This window comes from Enhydra lutris, unplaced genomic scaffold (assembly GCF_002288905.1).
Source record: "Enhydra lutris kenyoni isolate GAN:26980312 unplaced genomic scaffold, ASM228890v2 scaffoldscaffold17, whole genome shotgun sequence".
NCBI classification, from domain to species: Eukaryota; Metazoa; Chordata; class Mammalia; order Carnivora; family Mustelidae; genus Enhydra; species Enhydra lutris.
In genome coordinates this window covers 43,104,488-43,126,620 of record NW_019154101.1, presented here as the reverse complement: position 1 = coordinate 43,126,620, position 22,133 = coordinate 43,104,488, and the positions used below count along the sequence as shown (strand labels likewise).

At 33.9% G+C, this 22,133-nt stretch overlaps 1 protein-coding gene across 2 annotated transcripts in view; it reads right to left on the bottom strand.

Moving 5' to 3' along the window:
- The window catches only part of LOC111147629 (myosin VI), a 151,943-nt gene that overhangs the window by 26,122 nt on the left and 103,688 nt on the right, over positions 1-22,133 (bottom strand). For both annotated transcript variants that reach the window (XM_022503813.1, XM_022503814.1), the window contains exons 17-27: positions 21,197-21,292; positions 20,730-20,903; positions 16,806-16,844; positions 14,112-14,205; positions 8,063-8,193; positions 7,890-7,967; positions 5,682-5,811; positions 3,803-3,893; positions 2,868-3,018; positions 1,150-1,358; positions 428-506 (exon numbers count right to left, since the gene is read on the bottom strand). In XM_022503813.1, coding sequence (XP_022359521.1) covers positions 428-506; positions 1,150-1,358; positions 2,868-3,018; positions 3,803-3,893; positions 5,682-5,811; positions 7,890-7,967; positions 8,063-8,193; positions 14,112-14,205; positions 16,806-16,844; positions 20,730-20,903; positions 21,197-21,292 — 1,272 coding nt within the window. The remainder of the gene's footprint in view (positions 1-427; positions 507-1,149; positions 1,359-2,867; positions 3,019-3,802; positions 3,894-5,681; positions 5,812-7,889; positions 7,968-8,062; positions 8,194-14,111; positions 14,206-16,805; positions 16,845-20,729; positions 20,904-21,196; positions 21,293-22,133) is intronic.

The window sequence follows — 22,133 nt, the reverse complement described above, 5'->3', positions numbered from 1 at the left end:
TATCTACAAAGATATAAAATTACAGTTATGTTTTAAGTGACCATTCATCTGACTTCCCCCTGAGTATGATAACAATAACAACAAACTAATATTTATTGAACTGGGCACTCAGGTTCTAAATGCTTTAAACATGTGCCAACTCAAGTAATGCTTACAACTATCATTTATGCCCACTCCTCAGAGGGAAAAAACCCGTAGCCCACAGTTATTCACTGTGACTTGTGCAATGTCACAGTTTCTATCAGGGACAGAGCCTGGATCTGAATCTACTTCCCTAGTTCCAAAGTCCCTCCCATAACCACCACAGAAGATGCCTTTGTCTCTGTAAACCAAAGACAGCTTATGTAGCAAATCAAAATTTGTTTTCAACTCCTTTTGTGCTATAATCTTGTAGATTCCTTTCTAAAAGAATCTAATAATTATATACCTGAATACGTTTTTCATCATCTTCCCTTTTCTTTCTCTCTTCTTCTTCTTGTTTTCTCTTTGCTTCCATCTCAAGTTTCCTAACAAAAAATAGAAAACTCCTCAAAAATTTTATAGAAAATAAAAAATCCTTCAGAAAGCAATTTAACTATTAATAAACAGAGGTTATAGAGTGAGAACTCAAATTAACCTCCTGGCTATATATATTATCAGCTTATTTTAAAAACACAAAATCTAACTCTACTGACAGTAATCTTTCTCTAATAAACAAAAACAAATACAATTATATTCTGTTAAACATGTAGATTAACTTGGTTATAAAGCCTACCTGTGATCCCGATCCACGGTCCTCCCTCTCCTCCTCCCCCAATTAAACAACTCTTAGAACTCCTGACTGCCCTATGTGGCAACCTTCCAAAAAGTTGTTTCAAAAATGCAGAAAAGTATAAGTGCCCTTTTTCTTGCTTATAAAATAACAAGTCACAGCTTTAAAAAGAAGTTAAGAAATCATCAGGTGTAAGAGTCTAACCAAAAACCCAGATTATAGTTAAAATCATTATCTTATTATATAATGAACTTTTCTCTATTTTTAAACTAATTCTAAAATTAGTGTTTTAAAATAAGAATATAACTTTTAAAAATAAGAATATTCATTAACCAGCCTCAACACCAAGAATTCACTATTCTGTTAGTTTCTAATTCAAAACAATATAAATTTCTTACATCCGCCTTTCCTCCTCTTCCTTTCTTCGACGTTGTTCATCTTCTTCACGTCTTTTTCTTTCTTTTTCCATTTCTTCTTGAATATGCCTCAGCCTTTCTGCTTCCTCTTCCTGCTGTTTTTTTCTCTGTAATGCACTGAGAAGTTCTTCTGAGCTTTTCACTAGTGCATCATATTCTCTCTGTATTTGTTCCCTTGTCATCATAGTAGACTTAAAAAAAAAAAAAGCATGTATTTAAAAATTATCTTCTGCCACATAATGTGAATATACTGAACACTACTGAATTATATATTTTAAAATGGCTAAGATGGTAAATTTAATGTCACATACTTTAACCATAATGAAAAAAAATACAGCAAAGACTGGAAAAGTTGGTAAGCAGTAAGGTCTTTATCTTTGTTATACTATTTATACATTAAATAATGTTTGAAAAATTTTTAAGTTATCTCTGCAGACAAACATTTGAATCTATTTCCTATTAGTCAAGTAATCAAATATCTAAGAGTATACTGTAGATGAAGTAACATACTGTAGTTGAAAATTTTGTTTTAAGGAATGATTTGCTAATTTTGCTTTTGTTTACAATTCTTTAATAATAATGTTCAAATAGTACCTAAGGAATACTTAAGAAATTACAAAATACACCAAAATTATTGGATGATATTCCTAAGTTAGCCTTAAAAAATGTGGCTGGGTTGACGTTCCATCGATCATACCACATACACAGAAATGGCTACTGACAGATTTGTAAAATCAGTTCAGTTTATCCAAAGCATTTTCATTCTTCGCTTGCACTGCTTTTTCCATTCTCCCTCCAAGATTTACCACTGTCTACATAAAATATCTGCAGATAATATAAATTTATAATACCTTGCTTTAAGGTATTATAGCCCATACAAAGCACTGACGTATGGATGAGAAAATATTAAGACCCTAAAATATAACAGAAAAAGGTTTGAATAAACATGTATTATAACTAACCAAAACATAAGCATACCAAAAACATTTTCAGTCCCACTGGTAATTAAATAAATGAAAATTAAGACAAAAAAAAAGATGCCCATTATTTTTTCCCTAAAAAACTTGAGGGAAAATTAATTGCTAAGCTCAAAACACCTAAGTAGTTCATGATATAGCCAATATAAAGATAATGTAATAACAGGAACAAGACATAACATAACAAAAGGGGCACAAAATTAAATTGTGAGGAGAACCATACAAACATGCATCTAAAAAAGACTGGAAGGTGACTATGCAACAGAGTAATAGCTGAATGTGTTATTGTTGGGGCTTAAGGGGTTTTTGGTGGTTTTCTCCAAATTTTCCTTAATATTACTTTTATAATTTGAAAATGAGTTTCTGAAGGTAAAAAAAAAAAAATGAAACAAATGAAAATAACTCGCATTACTCCTGTCTCAGTCATGATTATATAAAAGCTTACTAACAAGGAGTATAGTATTTTAGTTACTATTTTGGGTGGGAAGGAGGACTTTCCTAACAAATGAAACTGCATAAAAATTATCTTTTCAGTTTTTTGCTATAAAAATTTTCAAACACAGAAAGAACACTAAAATGAGAATCACTTGCCGTCACTGAGACTCAACTTGTGCAACATTTGTATTTTTTTAAAAAAGATTTTTTTTCTATAAAATTCAATACCAATAACAAGCGTATTAAATTATAAAAAAAAAGTCAGCCATTTGGATTAAAATTGCATACCTTAATTTTGGCCATTAAAGCATCAATAGAAATTTCAAGGTCCTTGACCTGTTTATTCACCTCTGGTTTTCCATCTTTCAATGCACTGACAACTTCATTAAATTTATCAAGTCGTTTTTTCAGTGTGCCCACCTTAACCAGGCCATCAATGCTGTAAAGATAATACTTCATCAGAGTTTAAATTCACCACTTAATGCTATGCATACATTTTTCATCTTAATAAAATGCCAAACATACTGCTAAATAGGGCATTTCACTTCTGTTTTCATACTATCCAGGATTCTCTTTTTTAGATCTCTTATTGAAGGTAAAAAATAATCAAGTATGAGAGTGAATGACACTGATGCCTATCAGTAATATTTAGCCTTCTGTATTTACTCTGAAAATTTGAGATTTCTAATTATAGAACTTAAAAGAGTTATCTAATCTCTTTAAAAAGGTTTAGGGATTAACAGTTATTCAGGACTCTAAGTTTAAAAAGTCTAAATTAATAAGACTCAAAAATAAAGACTAAACTTACAGTGAGACAATATAATTCCTATAGATAATCTTGAGAATTATGGTGAAAACATTAATGAGGTTTTTTTAAAAACAACGCCAATTTAACATTTTGATTATCAAGAAACTCAAGATAATAAAATACTCAGAATAAAAAAGAGTTTCTGTTAGCCATTTATTTCAACCTTTTATAGTGTTTACATTTTTTAAGGTACTTCATATCCTTTTGTAGTATGAGGCAAGTAATAAAATACTGAATTAGTTCATTAATTAATTTCAAGTACATAATAAATCACAAATAATATGCCTTTTTACAAAGAACATGAGAATGGAGAAAACTCTAAGAGTGTCCAAACTGCTCTTCATTATGACTTTATAACCATTTTGTATTAGGGTAAATAGGTTTAGTAGGATTCTTTAGGCACTATTCATCTTACCGAGGTTTGTGTCTCCTTTTGCAAAGCCACATTCGAATAGTTTTTTGCATTTTAATGCAGGCTTCAGCTCGGTATTTTATTTTATTTTTCACTATGTGTAAGAGGAAAATACAATGATAGACAATTATTCAGTTTATATCAGGCATATCATATTCTTAAAAACCGCTCATTTCCACAAAGCAATTTTCAAGACACATGAAATTGTGATGAACATATTATACCAGATAACAAATCATGAAGTTGAACAATTCTTTAATTCCTTGTATTTCTTAAAATAAAAAGTATATCATGTGTGTGGCTAGATTTATATTTTAAATGTGTTATTTCCTTATTATGTCACACTATTGCTTCCCAAATTGTCCTAGGAAATATTGGTCTATTAAATGTTAACAGGTCTGGCTTGGGAAAAAAAAGGGTTCACTTGTCAAATGAATTTAAGAAAAGCTATACGCTATACCTCCTGTAGAAGATTCACAATGAACACACACAGTGAAGCCTCTGAGAGCCCTACAGTAAAGGAATCTATTTAACTTCAGATATCCAGAATATTCTACACTAATCTGACCCTGAAACATTTTTTTCAGAGCTTCTCTATAAACATCCTGCAAAGATCCTGTCTGGTTACTGATTAAACCATTGCATAACACAATCCACAAATGGTGTAGCACAATAATTTAAATATAATGTGTTTTCTACCATAATGCAATGTATAAAGCTGAAAGCACTGAACTATTGTGACAAATGTGTTTATAATATTTTACTTGGAAAACTTGTCGGAAAAAGAACTGTTATTTTTTTCTTTCTTATTGTCTTCTTTTTATCTATATTCATGACTGTCTAACAAAAGACCTCAATAATAATCTTTGTTTGCATGGTCCCTTTTGGTTACGTCAAAGGGACTTTTCTCTTAATAAAATATATCTTACTTAATCCTTTTCAAGTGCCTAGCACTGGCAAGTGGGGAGGTGGAAGGGACAATTATAAATTTAATCAAGTTACTGACAATAATTCTACACAATTAAATATTTGCCACAGACTATCAGGTAACCCAAAAACATTTTGCCCCTAATCCTTGTTTTGGGCAGAGATAAACAGTGGCTGTGACCTAGCAGAGACACATGAAGTAGTAGCTCAGTCCAGTGCGTCAGAGAACAGGGTCTAAAAGAGCAGTTGCAGGAGCGGAGGCTAGAAAAAGAAGCTGAAAACCCCACTTCACGGGGTCTTGAAAGACATTCTAAGACTTTGCCCTATATTATAGGAAAGCCTTAATAAAAGGCTTTTAGTTTAGAAACTCTGGGAAGAGTACTCCTAAGAGTAAGAAGCTGAGAAAACCCAGTTTGGGAGCTACCGAAGTTATTATGTGAGTGGGAGAGTGGGGTACCACTAAGACCCTGGCAATACAGAACAAAGAATGTATAGTCTTTGGGAAAGGAATCAACAGGATTTGTTCACTGACACAATTTCAGGAACAAGAAAGGACAGACATTCACAATCTTGAAATTTCTGGTGTGTGAACTGCAGATGCCATGCAGGTGGAAAGAGAAAAGTTCTGGCTGAACTCTGAGAGATTAGGGGATGATGTGGAGGGAGGAAAAGGAATCAAGACCATGAGCTCTGTTTCTATTTTGTTTAGGATATGATGAAAGTAATTCTCCCATAATGTATCTGGATAGGAAGATAAGTAACACACACACAAAATATTTTCTAAATATTTACCATGTACACTACATGGAGGTGTTACATGGAATCAGGAACACAGCATGAATAAGCAAAGTGGTCCCTGTGGCCCAGCACTCATCACTGTGATAACGCATAACATTCCATAAACCAATTCATTTCCAAAATAATTACAGATCTTGACGTAAAAGAAAACACCTACATTTGATGACTGAGAGTGAGCACCACTGAACTTTCTTCCAGCGACTGCAGATAAGCCAGTGATTGACTCTTTTAACCAATTCTGCTAAATGATCAGGGTCAGACTTCATGATTTGATCAAATTCTGCAAACTAGGAAATGAAATAGTTTAGCATCAATATCAAAAGACAAATGTGTTTAAACACACAGAGAGATACAAAATAACCAGAAGTCAAGTCAAAAATCTAACTTCCTGGAAATGATCACAAACAAATTACAGACACAAGTCTCAGCAAATTCAGACATATTTAACTATATTTTGCTGCCTTTCTCTTTCTTCCTTCAGCATCCTTTTTTGGAGGGGTAAAAGGGAGTTACTCATTACTAGTTAGCAGATTCAATAATAAAAGTAGAAAAAACCTTAAATGACAATTGCAGATGGTTGGAAAAAAAGTTTAACCGAGGAAAGAATGATAAAAGGGCTAATATGTTTCTGAATTGCTCATCCACATACTTAGGTAGATAACTGTGTACAGTTTCTGACAAGTAAAGGTTATCTGTATAATAAAATCAGATACCACTAAAACTATTGACTTTCCCAACCTCCATCCTCATTTTGGTCAGATACAAGAAATCACTACTAAGAGAAAGACAATACAAATAAAAGAGCTATTAGGCTATTATAAAATAAAATGCATTATTTTCACAACTTACCACCAAATTATAAAATGATTTCTATCCTTTATCAAATACCTCACGACAATATACTAAGGATGTCACACCTATCAATACAAAGTCTTCTTATAATCAAAAATAAAGTTAAAGGTAACATAACAAGAATAAAGATCTTTGAAAACCTGCTTTATGTTTTCAACATACTCTTCTGATTAATTTTTCTCTGGGCAAATAAGACCAAGTGTTTTCTCAGGCTATTAATTCTAAAATTATTACTATAGCTCTGAAATAAGAGAAATGTTGAACTTATGATAAATATGTATGATTATAGCTAAGCCAACTATGAATATATATTTGTTTTAATTTTTTTTCTTTTATACAAGAAATGGTATGGGTCCTCTGCAGTAAAAATATTCAGAGAGAGGTATTACATAGATTTTTATCTCATGCCCAAAAATGTGAAATCAGATTATCATTAATCCAGCTTTCAAGGCAGTAGAGATATTTATTAATAATATTGCTAAGTCAAACAAGCATAGTTGGCTATTATATAATTATAGTTGTGTTTAAAATTATGAGGAAGCTATTATTCAATTCAAAGTTAGGAATGGTGACAATATTACAAACAGACTGTGAATAACATTTAGATGTTTTTGTTTTGTACATATTTGCTATGAAATACTCTATAAGTCAGTCTTGTAATTTAGTAAAAAATCTATAAATACAAAAACTACGGGTTAGCCTAATTATGTTACATACAAAAGTACATACATTCACTCATTCTGGGGTTTGACAGGAATTAGCACAAACTTCAGTCCAATTTCCTATATCTTATATGACTATCATACGCCAATAAAACTTGTTCTTATAAGGAAGACTCAAAGGTACTGCAAAACTTTTAATTATTGAAAACTGAATTAATGTTTTAGAAAAGATTTCAGGGGCGCCTGGGTGGCTCAGTGGGTTAAAGCCTCTGCCTTCGGCTCAGGTCATGATACCAGGGTCCTGGGATCCCTGCTCGGCAGGGAGCCTGCTTCCTCCTCTCTCTCTCTCTGCCTGCCTCTCTGCCTACCTGTGATCTCGGTCTGTCAAATAAATAAATAAAAATCTTAAAAAAAAGAAAAGAAAAGATTTCAGTAAGTATTTTCTGGTAGGGGCGCTCTACCTCAGTGGTAGAGCATGGGACTCTATCTCGGGATTTTAAGTTCAAGCCCCACATTGGGCATGGAGCCTACTTAAAAAAATAAATTAATTAAATAAAATAAATTTTAAAAAATAAATTTTAAGTATTTTCTGGTTAATCCTTATTTAAGCAAAAAATCCAATTAAACAATGCCCTGATTCCAGTACTTCCGAATGTGAAATAGAAGTTGTAAAACTTGTACAAAATATTACACATTGCAAACTTCTCACAGGTAGGGAAATTGTGTGTATATATACACATACTGTTGGTGATCATAATTCATGAATAACACAAATCACTAAACACAAAAATACTCATTGACTCCTACTATCCATATTCATCATGTTAAAGTTGAAAATAAGACGTATTTACCTTGCCAGGTCTAAAAAATACTTTTGTTAATCCAAACTTGTAGTCAACTTCATTTAAGCCCAAAGCTTTAAAAAGAGCCTGAAAAATAAAAGTTCAAAAGTTAAATGCCAAACAGTAATTAGTAAGAAAGATAGTTCATAGCTAAGAAATTTCAGTTTAAGCAGTATTTGTACCTTACAGAACAGTCTTGGGTCTAATCTTGCAAGTTTATCTGGCATATACTTTTTATACATGTTGTAGAGTTCATGAAAGGAAGCTCGTGATGGGAAACCACCCTGCATTAAGTCCAAAACAGACACCATACCTAGATTCATAAACAAACACAAATTATTGCAAATCTCTGAACAGAAGTCCAAAAAGAACTTGTAAATGATCTAACAATTTTACAAATTAATATTTAGAAAAGGGCAATTTACAGGAATCATCAACAATGAAATATTACATAGGGAGTATCATACTCATATTCAATAAGTACGAACATACCCGCTACCTAAAAAACTATTCTATCAAATTTCCTCAAAAATCAGCTTTCCTAACTATTTTCTAGGGATAAATTACTGGTCCCTAGAAAGCTCAATCTAGTTTCTTTTTTCTGCTGGAAACGTCTGTCACAATCAGTAGCATATGAGGTAAAGGCCTGCATTAAGCCACTTTCCCAGTTCTGAGGCTAATTTTAAAACAAGATTCCTGATAGAGTCCCCAAGAAGTAGCCAGACACATTTCCAAATTCTTACCTATGCTTACACAAAGCAAAAGAAAGGAGAGCTCACTATTTCACTATAAAGATCCCTTTCACTCACCTCTCAAAGAAACTAGTCTATTTAGAATGAATATTTTCAGTATAAGTCTAGTAGCTTGTAATTTGAGCCTTGAATCAGTATGAACTTTTCATGTTAGGAAAAGTATGAAGTAGTCAGGGGAAGGCTCAACAACTATAGATAATGTTAGTACTTTTATTTATAAAAAATACCTAGGTTTCACTCTCTGGGACTTGCAAATCAACAGGGATAAAATAATTCAACAAAAAAATATTAGGACAAATGGCCAACCATTTAGAAAACAAACATAACACTGGATCCCAATCTCATTCCTTATATCAAATTAAATTCCTGGTGGTCAAAAATTCAGGGGCACCTGGGTGGCTCAACGGGTTAAAGCCTCTGTCTTCAGCTCCAGTCATGATCCCAGGGTCCTGGAATCGAGCCCCACATCGGACTCTCTGCTCAGCAGGGAGCTTCTTCCTCCTCTCTCTCTGCCTGCCTCTCTGCCTACTTGTGATATCCGTCAAATAAATAAATAAAATCTTTAAAAAAAAATTTAAATTAGCAAAATGAAACTACTAAATTTTTTTTAAATGAGTGGATGTTTATTTTGACATAATATCATAGGAAAGATATATTTTCTAGGCAGTCAAATTGGATTTTAACCTAATGACTTTTAACCTACCTGGCAAAGGTATAAAAGACCAATGGTACTCAGGGTTGATGACAATGTAAGAAAACACACACCTATACTGCCATTGGGAAAGTATACCAGTGCAACAATTTTGGATAGCAATTTGGAAATATTTATTCCCTTGACTCAGTACTTTCTACTTCTTTGAATCTATCCTACAATTTATCACACATGTGGACAAAGATATTCATAGAGAATGCACACATGTCCACTGCGTCACTGTAATGGAAAAAAAAAAACAGAAACAACTTAAATATCAATCAATTAAATTATGTTACAATCATATGGTAGAATATGATGTATTCATTAAAAAGAACATGGCAGAGATTCAACCAGTATAAGAAACATATCCAAAACAGAATTAAGTGGTCGTCCCTGAGAAATGAGACTTTTTACTTATATTATTCTGTACTATTTGATTTTTGTTAGAGTCAATAATGTAACTACTATAATTTTTAATACTAATTAATGAAGCACATAAAGGCAATCATTCCTATGGAAAGAAATATCTAAAATTAAATCTAATTAGTTCTGGGCTCTGCTAGGAGAAATTAAAGGTTTGGTATTGTTACAATTCTTGTTATTTATATCAAATAAACAAGTACCCCAGGGAATGTATACATCTGCCACCTCTGAGTCTCTTGGCTTGCCCAATAGCTGAAGATAGCATATGAACTGTCTGACAAAAGTTCATGAAGAATATCATGAAGCTTAACAAATTGCCAAGCCCTGGACTGCTTTCTCAGCACCTGAAGATAATTTACAATAAAGACCTTTCAACGCTTAAAAAATAAAAATTAAAAACACCAAATCAAGTACTCTTCCTTCTAGAAATTTCCATTCCCTGGCTCCTTCTCTAAGAGTTTGGTGAGGGGCTTGTTGATGCAGTCTGACTGGTTATACTCAGAATGCTTTTTGTTGCCACAGACAGGCTGCACAACCCCAAGGTTACAGAGGAAGAACATCTGCCTTCTCTTATCCTCCCCTACTTTGCCCTGATGTTGGCTGATGAGAAGATAGTAATTTTAGTAAATGATGTACTAAATGAATTAATTTTCCTTAATTTGGAAAAAAATAATGAAAATAGAAAGGCAGTGTAGAATTCAAATCTTACATGCCTTTTAAAAAAAATTTTTATTGACAAATAATGTATTATTTGTTTCAGGGGTACAGGTCTGTGAATCATCAGGCTTACACATTTCACAGCACTCACCACAGCACATACCCTCCCTCTCCAGTGTCCATAAGCCAGCCACCCTATCCCTACCCCCTCAACCCCCCAGCAACCTCAGTTTGTTCTGTGAGACTAAAGGTCTCTAATGGTTTGTCTCCCTCCCGATCTCATCTTGTTTCTTAAATCCCTTTATTTTAGAAAGCTTCATAAATATTTTTATTTCTACTGTTTTTGGTATATTTTTATTTTTCTCATTACGTGGCCACATGACTAGAACCAATTCTATACCATTTTACTATCATTATTACTTCAAAAAAGAATCAAACTACTATGAATTGGTGTCATCTATTAAGCTGCCAACACATCTTAATATCTGAAATACACTGCTTAACTGAAAGAGAAATCCCAGCAAAAGCATCTGTAACCCCACACTCTACCAACTTATTAGTATATATAGCTAAATGTAAACATACTTGACTTACCATATGTAAGTCAAAATGATCACTTACAAAATAAATGATTTGTGATATTAGGCTAAACTAACCCTTAAGAGAAATTTAAATGAGAAAAAAGCAAACTCAAAACTACCTGAAGAAAATACTACAAAAATACATCCATACTGGGGCACCTGGGTGGCGCAGTCTGTTAAGCATCCAACTCCTGGTTTCAGCTCAGGTTGTGACCTCAGGGTCCTGACATCCAGTCCCATGTTGTGCTCTGCACTTGGCACAGTCTGCTTGAGATTCTCTCCCCCTCTTCCCCTCCTGCTCATGCTCTCTCTCTCTCTAATTAATTAATTTAAAAAAAAATCCAAACTATACATATGAATACAGCAGACATAAATTATTTAACCTTCCAGGATTTGTTAAAATTATTCACAAATAAATCGTCATATGTGCTAGACTGTGCATTTCATTCAACAAATATTTTCTGAGTCCAGTATAAGCTCTGCACTGCTAGGAGGCTGAGATAAATGCAAGCCAAAAGAGACACTGTTTCTGCCCTCAAGGGATTTATAGATTAGAGAAAAAAATAATTATACAAATACATATAAAATTTATGACTATAATGAAAAATGTTCAGCGCCCTTTATTCAGACCCCCTTCCTCTTAGGGATATCAAGAAAGGCTTTCACAAGGAAAGGACAACCAAGCATAGATATGCAAGATGAAAACAAAGGAGAAGCAAGAGCTCCTCAAACAGAGGAAGCAGCATGTACACAGGCCCTGGGGCAGGAGGGAATATGGAGCATTCAATAACAAAACAAAGGCCAGCATGGTTGAAGCACAGAGAAGAGAGACAGTGGGAAAAGATGGAGCTAGGAACGCACGGACTAGACCTTATGGGGCTTCATAAGCTACTAGGACTTTGCTCTTTCCCCTAACAATACTCGGAAGCCATTATACAGAATTGTAAGCAGTAAAAAGACATGCTCAGACTTGAGTTATAAAGCAATAATTCTGGATGTATGTGAAGAACAGACGGAGCAGATGTAAGGAGAATACTTAGAAAGCTACAGCAAAAAGCCAGGTGAAAGATGGTGATAGCTTAGATTAGGGAATACTAAGACTACACTGCTAACAGAGCTGATCTTAAATATTCCCACCACAAAAAAGAACTGGTACTTACGTAATCTGATGAGACAGTTAGCTAATGTCATGGGGATAATCATTTTACAATATAAAAGGGTATCAAGTCAACACATTGTACACCTTGAACTTATATAATTTTATAGTTCAATTACATTTTGATAAATCTGGGGGGGTACTCACTGTTTAGGAGGTCACACCAGAGGGACTTGGGGACACTTAGATGGAGAATATGTAACTATGCTGTCCAATATGGCATCATTAGCCACATGGTCTGTAGTTGTGCTAGCTACATGTGACTATTTAAATTTTAAAAAATTAAATACAATTTAAAATCAGTATCTAAGTCACACAGCCACATTTCAAGTGCTCAACAGCCACAAGTATCTACCATGCTATATAACACAGATACAAAATATTTCCATCAACATGGAAAGTTGTATCAGAAGCACTGGTTAAGAGTGAGAAAGAAACGAGGCCTAACCCAAAGCATGAAAAACTCTAACATATAATACCCAGGTAAAAGAAGAAGACCCTATAGAGGAGTCAGGAATTACCCAAGAATTAAAGAGAAAAGCAGGAACATGAGCTGAATCAGGAGCCAAGGCAAAGATACGTGAGGATGACTGGTCAAGTCAAATGCTGCTGTGACATCTACTAAGAGACAGGCTGCAAAATGAACATCTGATTTAGGATCAGGGAAATTACGGGTGACCTTATCAAGAATTATTTTGTTGGACTGATCAAGGTGGAACCTGAATTCTCTTGGGTTAAAGAGTGAGTGGAAGGCAGAAAACTGAGAAAGCAAGAATAGACTACTCTTGGACTGAAAGGGAAAAACAAAAGTGAGATGAGATATAAGGAAGAAGGTGGAAGGGAATGTGGGTCAGAGGGAATTAAGATGAGGTCTCCACATATTTAAATGGTAATGAGAGAAACCACCTCAAAGGGAATGGTTCAATATAGCTAATCGATATTGAAGATTCATAAGAAGGGAGGAGGCATGATTCCAAAGAATTATTATCTCAACTAAGAAGAGAGGCACTTCCACCTTCTTCATAGGAGGGAAGGTTATGCAGGTAGATAGCAGTGTTTGGGAGCACATAGGTGAAGCTTTCCATCTTCTTGTAAAGAAGTAAGGCTGTCTGTTGGCAGACACTCAGATTTGAGGAGAACAGGGTGAGTCTGCCTAAAGCTTATATAATTGTAATTTAAGAAAAAAGTACAAAATTACAAAAGAATACAAAAGCAGGTACAGCACTTTCAAAGCAGCCCAACTAAATGAGAGACCCTGAAACTTAAGTGATTCTATAATAACTCTGATTTTAAGAGGAACAATATAAGGAGGGAGAAAGACAAGACAGTTTAAGGAAGCATCACAAGCCTGAGAAAGATCAAAAGGCAAGGAGAAGATTAACGCCTTGGGAGAAAGTAGGAGTAGAATGGGTGGAGACAGCAGATGGATATGCATGCAGTACAGAAAAAACAGAGCCTGGTGCCCAAGACTTCTGTGACTGAGCAAAGTTAGAATGTGGCAGGTGAGAGATAGGAGGTGGTTTAACCAAGTGCATAGAAGTTCTGCAGCAGCCAAGGGCATTGTGCTTTCATTTTTTTATAAGTGGGAGAGTGAGAGCAAGGACACCAAAACCTACCTCCTGCCCCAGCTACATGGGGCATGAGAAATGAACTGCTGTCAGGCTGAGAAGGCCATCGGAAAGCAACCTACTTAAGGAAGACCTAGGTTTGCAGTTAAAGAGTTTTCATAAATTTTACTTCAATGCTGTAAAATTGTTTTATTTCACAATAAACTATACCCCAGTATTGTTCAAATAATTTGTTAGCCATAATTTTCTTATAATTAAAAGAAATAGAAAGTAAAAATCAATCCACTTAAAAACAATCAAGATAACTGTGAGTTGTTTGAAAACACTGTACATAGTAAAGTGTATCTGAGCTAAGACTCCCAACACAACATGAATATAAACTACAAAAATATGAAAATACCTGAACATTGAAGTTGAGATAAAATTTGGGCCCCTTCAAAGTGGTGGCTTGTCATCTTTAAATTAGGTTTGATACAACGAATAAAGCTTGCACCCTAGGAGAATAAAGGTACTTTTTAAAGACTACACATAGAGCATTCTTGCTTTTCTATTTTTATTAACATCAGTAAATTTCAGACACATTAACATTAATATTTGAACTCTTTTAAAATAATCACTAAAGAATTTAAAACTTAATTAGTTTTAAAACTTCAAGCTTGGAATGAATCTCTGCATTATATACTAATATCAGAAAAATACTGGACGCCTGGGTGGCAGAGTCCATTGGAAACACGACTCCTGGTTTTGGCTCAGTTTGTGATCTTGGGGTTGTGGGACAGAGCTCCACGTCAGGCTCCACACTAAGCATGGAGCCTGCTTGGGATTCTCTCTTCCTCTCCCTCTGCCCCTTGCATTCATGCTCTCTCTCCAAAACAAATATATTGAAAGAAAGAAAGAAAGAAAGAAAGAAAGAAAGAAAGAAAGAAAGAAAGAAAGAAAGAAAGAAAGAAAGGAAGGAAGGAAGGAAGGAAGGAAGGAAGGAAGGAAGAAAAGAAAGAAAGAAAGAAAGAAAAAGAAAGGAAGGAAGGAAGGAAGGAAGGAAGGAAGGAAGGAAGGAAGGGGAGAATTGTAGATTTGAGTGCCAAAAATTGTGTTATTGTAAAAAGAAAACTCTTTCATCATAAAATATTTTAACATATTTAAACAATATATTTTTCAGGCTGATATATATATATATATGATTTTATTCTACTTTTAAGTGTATTGATGTGCCATATTTCTGTGATAAGAAAACTGTCCTATAACAGGAGAAATAAATAAAGATCTTCCTCTTCAAATTTAGACCAAAGTGGGGAGAAAAGTTCAACCTTTTTCATCATTCTACTTCAAAAGTATACAGTAAGTCCTGAAGCTGCACCACTGCACATTTTAAAGTTCTATTTGTTAAACAGTAGTTTAAAAAGCTTTTAAAGGCATTCATTTGGAATCAGTTATCAGATTATGCTGAATGAGGCAGAAAGAATATATATATGTGTACACAATGAAACTGTTGGGTATTAAAGTGAATATACTCGACTTCCAAATTACTGTTTCTTTTCACAGTAGTCCCAGCAGAACACTGAATAGCTATTTCAACAATGATGCTCATTGCAAACACTTTCAGAACACTTTTTAGAAATACCTTCTTCTTATAAATCACAAAAGTACTCTCCTTATTTTATAGTAGCACTATATTTGGGTGACAAAAATAAAACACCCTCCTCAACAGATTTGGTTTTTAAAGATGTTTGGTTCATAAGAGATAAATATTTGCAAACAATGAGGACATGTGCAAAAATTTCTTAATGGCCCGCAAAGCCAGTCTAACAGTAAGTTAAGCAATAATAGCACCAACAAAATAATTATCTGGCTTTCTAAAATGCCGACTTGATAAGGAAGAATACCTGGTTAGTTCAGCAGATCTATTTAAAAAATGTCTCACCGTGGAATCATGCGTCATTTATATAACCCACATATCAAACTTATTTCTCTGATAAATTTTCCATTTAAAAAAAGAGCGAACTGAGGCACCTGGATGGCAGAGTCAGTCGGGCATCAGACTCTTGGTTTTGGCTCAGGTCATGATTTTTGGGTCATGAGATAAAAGCCCTGCATTGGGCTCTGCACTCAGCTCAGAGTATGTTTAAGACTCTCTCTCCCTCTCCCTCTGCCCTTCCCCCTCCTCCCCCTCAAATAAATAATCTTTAAAAACAAAAAATAAAAAAATAAAAAATACAGTGAACTACTAAAACTAGTTAAAAAAAAAGATCCTAAGAAATTCTGCCTCTATAACAGGGCATAAACATATCATGCCCATTTTTTCCATATCAACGCTGCCATGCTGGAGAATGTAACTATTAGAAAAATAAAATGAAAATGGATTACATGCATTATGTTTAATCCTAAAAAAATACATTTTCTTCTCCACATAACTAATTATTTTCACTTTTCTGAAACTACAGGATAACTAATTTAATAACATTGGGAGAATTCTGTATATTTCTAAAATCATGACTTCACATATATATTTGACTTTTCTTCAGAAAAAGCCTAACCAAAATGACATTTGAAAAATGACTTTTAATTTTTTAAAAATATTTTATCTATTCATTTGAGAAAGAGACAGCACACAAGCAGAGGGAGGGCAGAGAGAAAGGGAGAAGTGGGCTCCCCACTGAGATGGGAGCCCTACACAGGGCTCAATTCCAGGACCCTGAGATCATGACCTGAGCTGAAAACAGAGGCTTAACCATCTGAGCCTGCCAGGCGCCCCTAAAAACTGATTTTTCAAAATAAGGCAATTCAGTTTAAGAATTACTTTCTATGGGCGCCTGGGTGGCTCAGTTGGTTGAGCCTCTGCCCTGGGCTCAGGTCATGATCCCGGAGTCCTGGGATCAAGTCCCATGTTGGGCTCCCTGCTCAAGTGGGCAACCTGCTTCTCTACCCCTCCCCTGGCTTGTGCTCACTCTCTCTCTCACTTTCTCTCAAATAGAAATAAAATCTTAAAAAAAAAAAAAATTTCTAATCATTCCAGGTTTACTGTGCCTATTTGAGTAATTACTAATAATTTAAAGAGGACCATTTAAAAACCCTCGATTTTTCTAAGTGTACTCACAGTACTTCGAAGTTTATCCAGAAGCAGATTTAGTTGTGTCTGTAGAAGAAAGAAAATCACTTCATTATTTCAAAAAGCAAAAGTACACAATATTATTAAGTTAATATTAGCTCTCCAACATTAGCATAAAAAAACATGCAATAACATCAACATACAACACAGTACAATTTAACAACTGATACATAAATTCTTTGAAACATGTAACATGCACAATATATGGCTAATATAATGCTAAGGACAATAACTTACATGACTTATACAGAACTTATATCATTAAAAGACTGAATATTAGCAAGGCTAAAAAATATACATGCACACTTGCAGGTGGGATGGAAGAGCAAAAAGTGTACAGGCAACAAAGGAAGTAAATGAAAATACTGCAGATGCACTCCAGAAGAGATTAACCGGGCAGTACTTGAATATGTAGCAAGCTGGGTATAGCTGCTGTCAGATTCCACTGAAGAATGAAGACATACTTAAAATACACACTAACGGTATATATTGGAAATGTTTTATATAACACTTATCTTAAATGAAGTTGTCCTGCCTAGCTATAGAAACCCTCTGTTATTTTTTTTTTTTTTTAGAGATTTTATTCATTTATTTGACAGAGAGACACAGCGAGAGAGGGAATACCAGCAGGGGGAGTGGGAGAGGGAGAAGCAGGCTTCCCACTGAGCAGGGAGCCTGATGTGGGGCTTGATTCCAGGAGGCTGGGATCATGACCTGAGCGCTGGGATCATGACCTGAGCGGAAAGCAGACCTTTAATGACTGAACCACCCAGGCGCGCCCCCCTTTGTTATTTTAAAATATTTCACATTCCAGTTATTTTTAAAAGCTTGGACAATTTTCTCAAAAACAACTTGACAATAAACACTATGAGTTACTATATTTTCCTATTTATAATAATATTAAGTGGTAATAATTTAATCTGGTTTAATACATTAATATCATGATTTGCTTTATTTCTCTACAAAGTAAATTATGTAAACTTCTTATGTCAATTTTATACTAAGATGCTTATTATACTACTCACAAAAAGATAAATTAAGATGCTGATTCTTAAATCAGCATACTGGATCATAGCTATATTTAAAAATAATAATAACTGGTAGATTGTACTGAATGCATTCCATGAGTCAGGCACTGCTTCGAAGCTTTTCACAGGCATTATCATGTTTAATCTGCACAACAATTCTAATTAAGGATATATTATTAGCCTCATGTTTTAGGTACAAGCATTAAGATTCAAGGAGATAACTTACTTGCCTAAGATCATGGAACTAGTAATGATAAAGCCAAAATTCCAACAAGGCCTAATAAAGTTCATTCTTTCACCCATGATACTGAAGTATACTTCAGGTATCATAGAGTTAAGTCATAAAAATGGAGTGAATTTCCCAATGGATTAAAAAAATACAGCCATACCCCACTTATCTGGGTGACTGAGTTTGGACAACTTTTATCAATCTGGATCACTAAATAACTGAAAAGCAAGTACGAGAGCCACTAATTTGAAAAGAAAACTGTCACAAAGTCCATGCCTCTTAATCCACAGACTAAGCACAGTGTTCTCCAAAAAAATGGAGACAGAGTAGAAGCAGCAAAAACAAACTTGAGAGAAGAGGGAAAAATGTCAGTTATCAAGGAAGCAGTCAATGGCTGTAAGGTATAAACAGTTTTATGAAATCCACGCTTTATTTGTATTTTATTTTCATTTTAAAGCATACAAATATTTATATACATAATAGAGTAAGATTTCCATCAAAAAGGATTATTTTTCTAAAACATTAACAGTAAAAGAATTATGTTTCAATAACCTGAAAATGTTACTGTTCAGTAGAGAACTGCTGGTTCTCAGAAATGATGGATAACTGAAGTTCTCAGTGTAAATGCCAGCCTCTTTTGTTTTATTGTTTCAAATAACTTGAATTTAACAAGCTTTTCTATTATATTTTAAATTAAGAATTACTAATACTAAGATAATTATCATATGGTTTCACTCATATGTGGAATATAAGAAACATCGCAGAGGATCATAGAGGAAGAGGATCAAGGACAAAGCTAAATAGGAAGTCATTACAGCGGGAGACAAACCATGAGAGACTCTTTACTATAGGAAATAAACTGAGGGCTGCTAGAGGGGAGATGGGTGGGGGGGATGGGGTAACTGGATGATGGGCATTAACGAGGGCACATGATGTGATGAGCACTGGGTATTATACACAACTGACAGATTACTGAATACCATATCTGAAATTAATGATATATGTTGGCTAATGGAATTTAAATTAAAAAGAATTATTAATACTTCATGTTAAAGTATCTCATAAGATATTTTTGAAATTTTATTATTAATAATATCACTGTTATAGGTTTTAGCAGTTTAACATGCAAAATATATCCTATTTTGCACATAAGCAATATTTAGACATTTCAAGTCTCAACATAATACTTTAATTCAAAGAATTTTAAGAATGTTTTTGTTTTTATTTATACTGTCTAAAATTTCAAGTATGTTCTTACCAGCAATACTACTATAATACTACAGTACAAAAACAATAATAATAACCATTTCATTTAGGCTAATATATTATTTAAACTAATCTGCTATCTTATGTCTACTCAGGAATTTCAGAGTATCAAAATAAGAGGAAAAAATATTGCTCAAGAGAATTAGGAACTCATAATTAATGAATATAACTTATAACAAAGTTAGACTTTTTATTCAATTACCTGAAAAGTATTAAACGCATTGTCTTACATTTATATTTACTTTTTAAAAAATCTAGCTTTATAAACATTATTTTATGAAGGTAGTTATTTAGAGCTTATTTCAATCCACAAGGGATTTCAGGAGCCTTACACTGTTGTTATTATTATAGTATTCTCATGCTTAAATAGTTTCTAATTACACCATTTTTAAATATTGAAATATTAATATTGAAATAATATTGAAATATTAAAATATTAATATCTCATAATGAAAGCCATAAGCTGAGTTTTCTTATAAATACAACAACAATATTTTGTGGAAATGCATAAAAGAGAAGTTAATTTCATGTCTTTGTCCTATTTATTATGATTTTTTATTCATTTAACTTATGATATAGAAGTTTTAAAATTACCTTTTTCTATGCTAAATACTCAACAATTCGAACCAATTAGTAGTGTTCCATTCCTAAGACACATCATGTGACAATTCCTTGTCAGACTTCAAAGAATAAATTTCTGATCCAAAATAAACAAATGAGATGTTCTTCAGTGTTAAATAAGCAGTTTGAAGGGTTTGTCACACAAAGCACTTATCTTTTACAAAGTTATTTAAAGCTTTAATCAAATTTCAGTGCAATACATACACCCATAAAGCACAGTGAAAGAAAACACACTGAAATAAATTAAAAACTGAATCATTGACTTGAGACGGGCTCTTTTTAACATGGCAGCCATTCTATAAATAAGAGTCTATGAAAGTGATCATTTACCTGAAGCCCCTGGCTGTGCCTGCTTTTCTCTCTCAACTCAACTAGTCCTCTCTAGCCATCCCGAGCTGGACTACTCCAGCTAAAACAAAACTGTTGAATGAGGAAGGAAACAGAAAACACATGGGAAAGAGAAGGTTTGAAGGTCAACCAAACAGTAAGCAGAAGCAAGAACATTAGGAGAAGCAGGTATGAATCGGATATGTTAAGCAACAAGAAAGAACAGATTCATAAAATTTTAAGAATTTCTGTATGTACAATTACTACACCTATTTTATGTTATTTTGTATGCAAATATCAACAAGGCAGGTTCTGCTCTTGCATTTCACTCATGGGATCTTTTATAGTAATCTATATTATCTTCTATAAAGTATAAAACAATATATTTTACTCTAAATGCAACAAAAACAACTTTTCAAGTAATAAATTTAACACAAATACCTTAAACTTGTTTCCCACACTGATGAAGCTAAGTTTTCCTGCTTTTTGTTTCGTATCCTTGTTGTTATTTGTGGATGATTCAAATAACTCTCGTATAAATTTATCCCTGGACTCACATATTAAGGATTCAAGAGACATATGTAAAGCATCATTATTTTTTTCCACAAATTGGGTCTGAAAAATAAAGGAACAGGAATGATTCAGTCCATCCTATGGTAAAATCCTTTGATACAGCTCTGTTCAATAGAATTTTCCAAGATGACAGAACTGTTCTGTATCTGCACTGTCCAACACAGTTGCCACCAATATAGATACGGAGCACATGAAGTATGGCTAGTGTACTGAGGAACTAAATTTTAAACTTTATTAAATTTAAATGGAAATAACCAGATGTGGCTAGAGATTAACATTCTGTGCAGTGAAACTTCAATTTTAGATGGTTTTCTCTTGGTAAAAGTCATACTCACTGTTTCATAGCACACTGCCCCTGCAAAATGCCGGATAATGAAGCCTTCATCATCTCTGATGTTCCTATGAATTGCCAACTTAGATTTTCTTGGTATCTGAAAAGAGTACATATATCAGTTATTAAATTATCAAAAACAGATTACATAATTTCCTTTAGAAAACATCTGGGATGTGAAATACTTAAATTATAAAGGATACACAGAACTGTACCCCTGGAACAAATAATACATTATATGTTAATTTTAAAAAATTAAAAAAAATATAAAGGATATTTTCACACTTCACATAATTATACTGCCTTTGAAACATCCAGTAAGCTTTAAACTACCAATGAAATCTAGCAAGTATTTGGTTATAATCTCTTAGAAAAGAAAAAAGGACTAAGACAAAAAAAAAGCAACACTGTAAGTATGCAAAACAATGGGCATTTTATAAAGTTAAATATTTATGTCTAAAGTAGTGGTTCTTGACCTTGATTGGCAAATTACCTGGAGAACTTTTAAACCTCCTAAATCCCATACCATTTATATCCAATGATTCCTAGGTACAGCCAAGGTTGTTCTAAAACACATCTGAAATCAGTACAGGAACTTTCCCACTCTTACAGCTATACAACCTAACATGTGTATAGAGGAGCCTGAATCTATCTGAAGGACACTGAATCATTTTAGGGTTATACTATCAATTACAGCATCTCATATTTAAAATTCTCCAAAATGCCTTCACATAAGAGTATATGTCTGACCCTCAAAATGACCTAAGGATAAGAAGGACATTCTCATTTAAAAATGCAGAAGCTGGGGGCGCCTGGGTGGCTCAGTGGGTTAAGGCCTCTGCCTTCGGCTCAGGTCGTGATCCCAGAGTTCTGGGATGGAGCCCACATCGGGCTCTCTGCTCCGCAGGGGGCCTGCTTCCTCCTCTCTCTCTCTGCCTGCC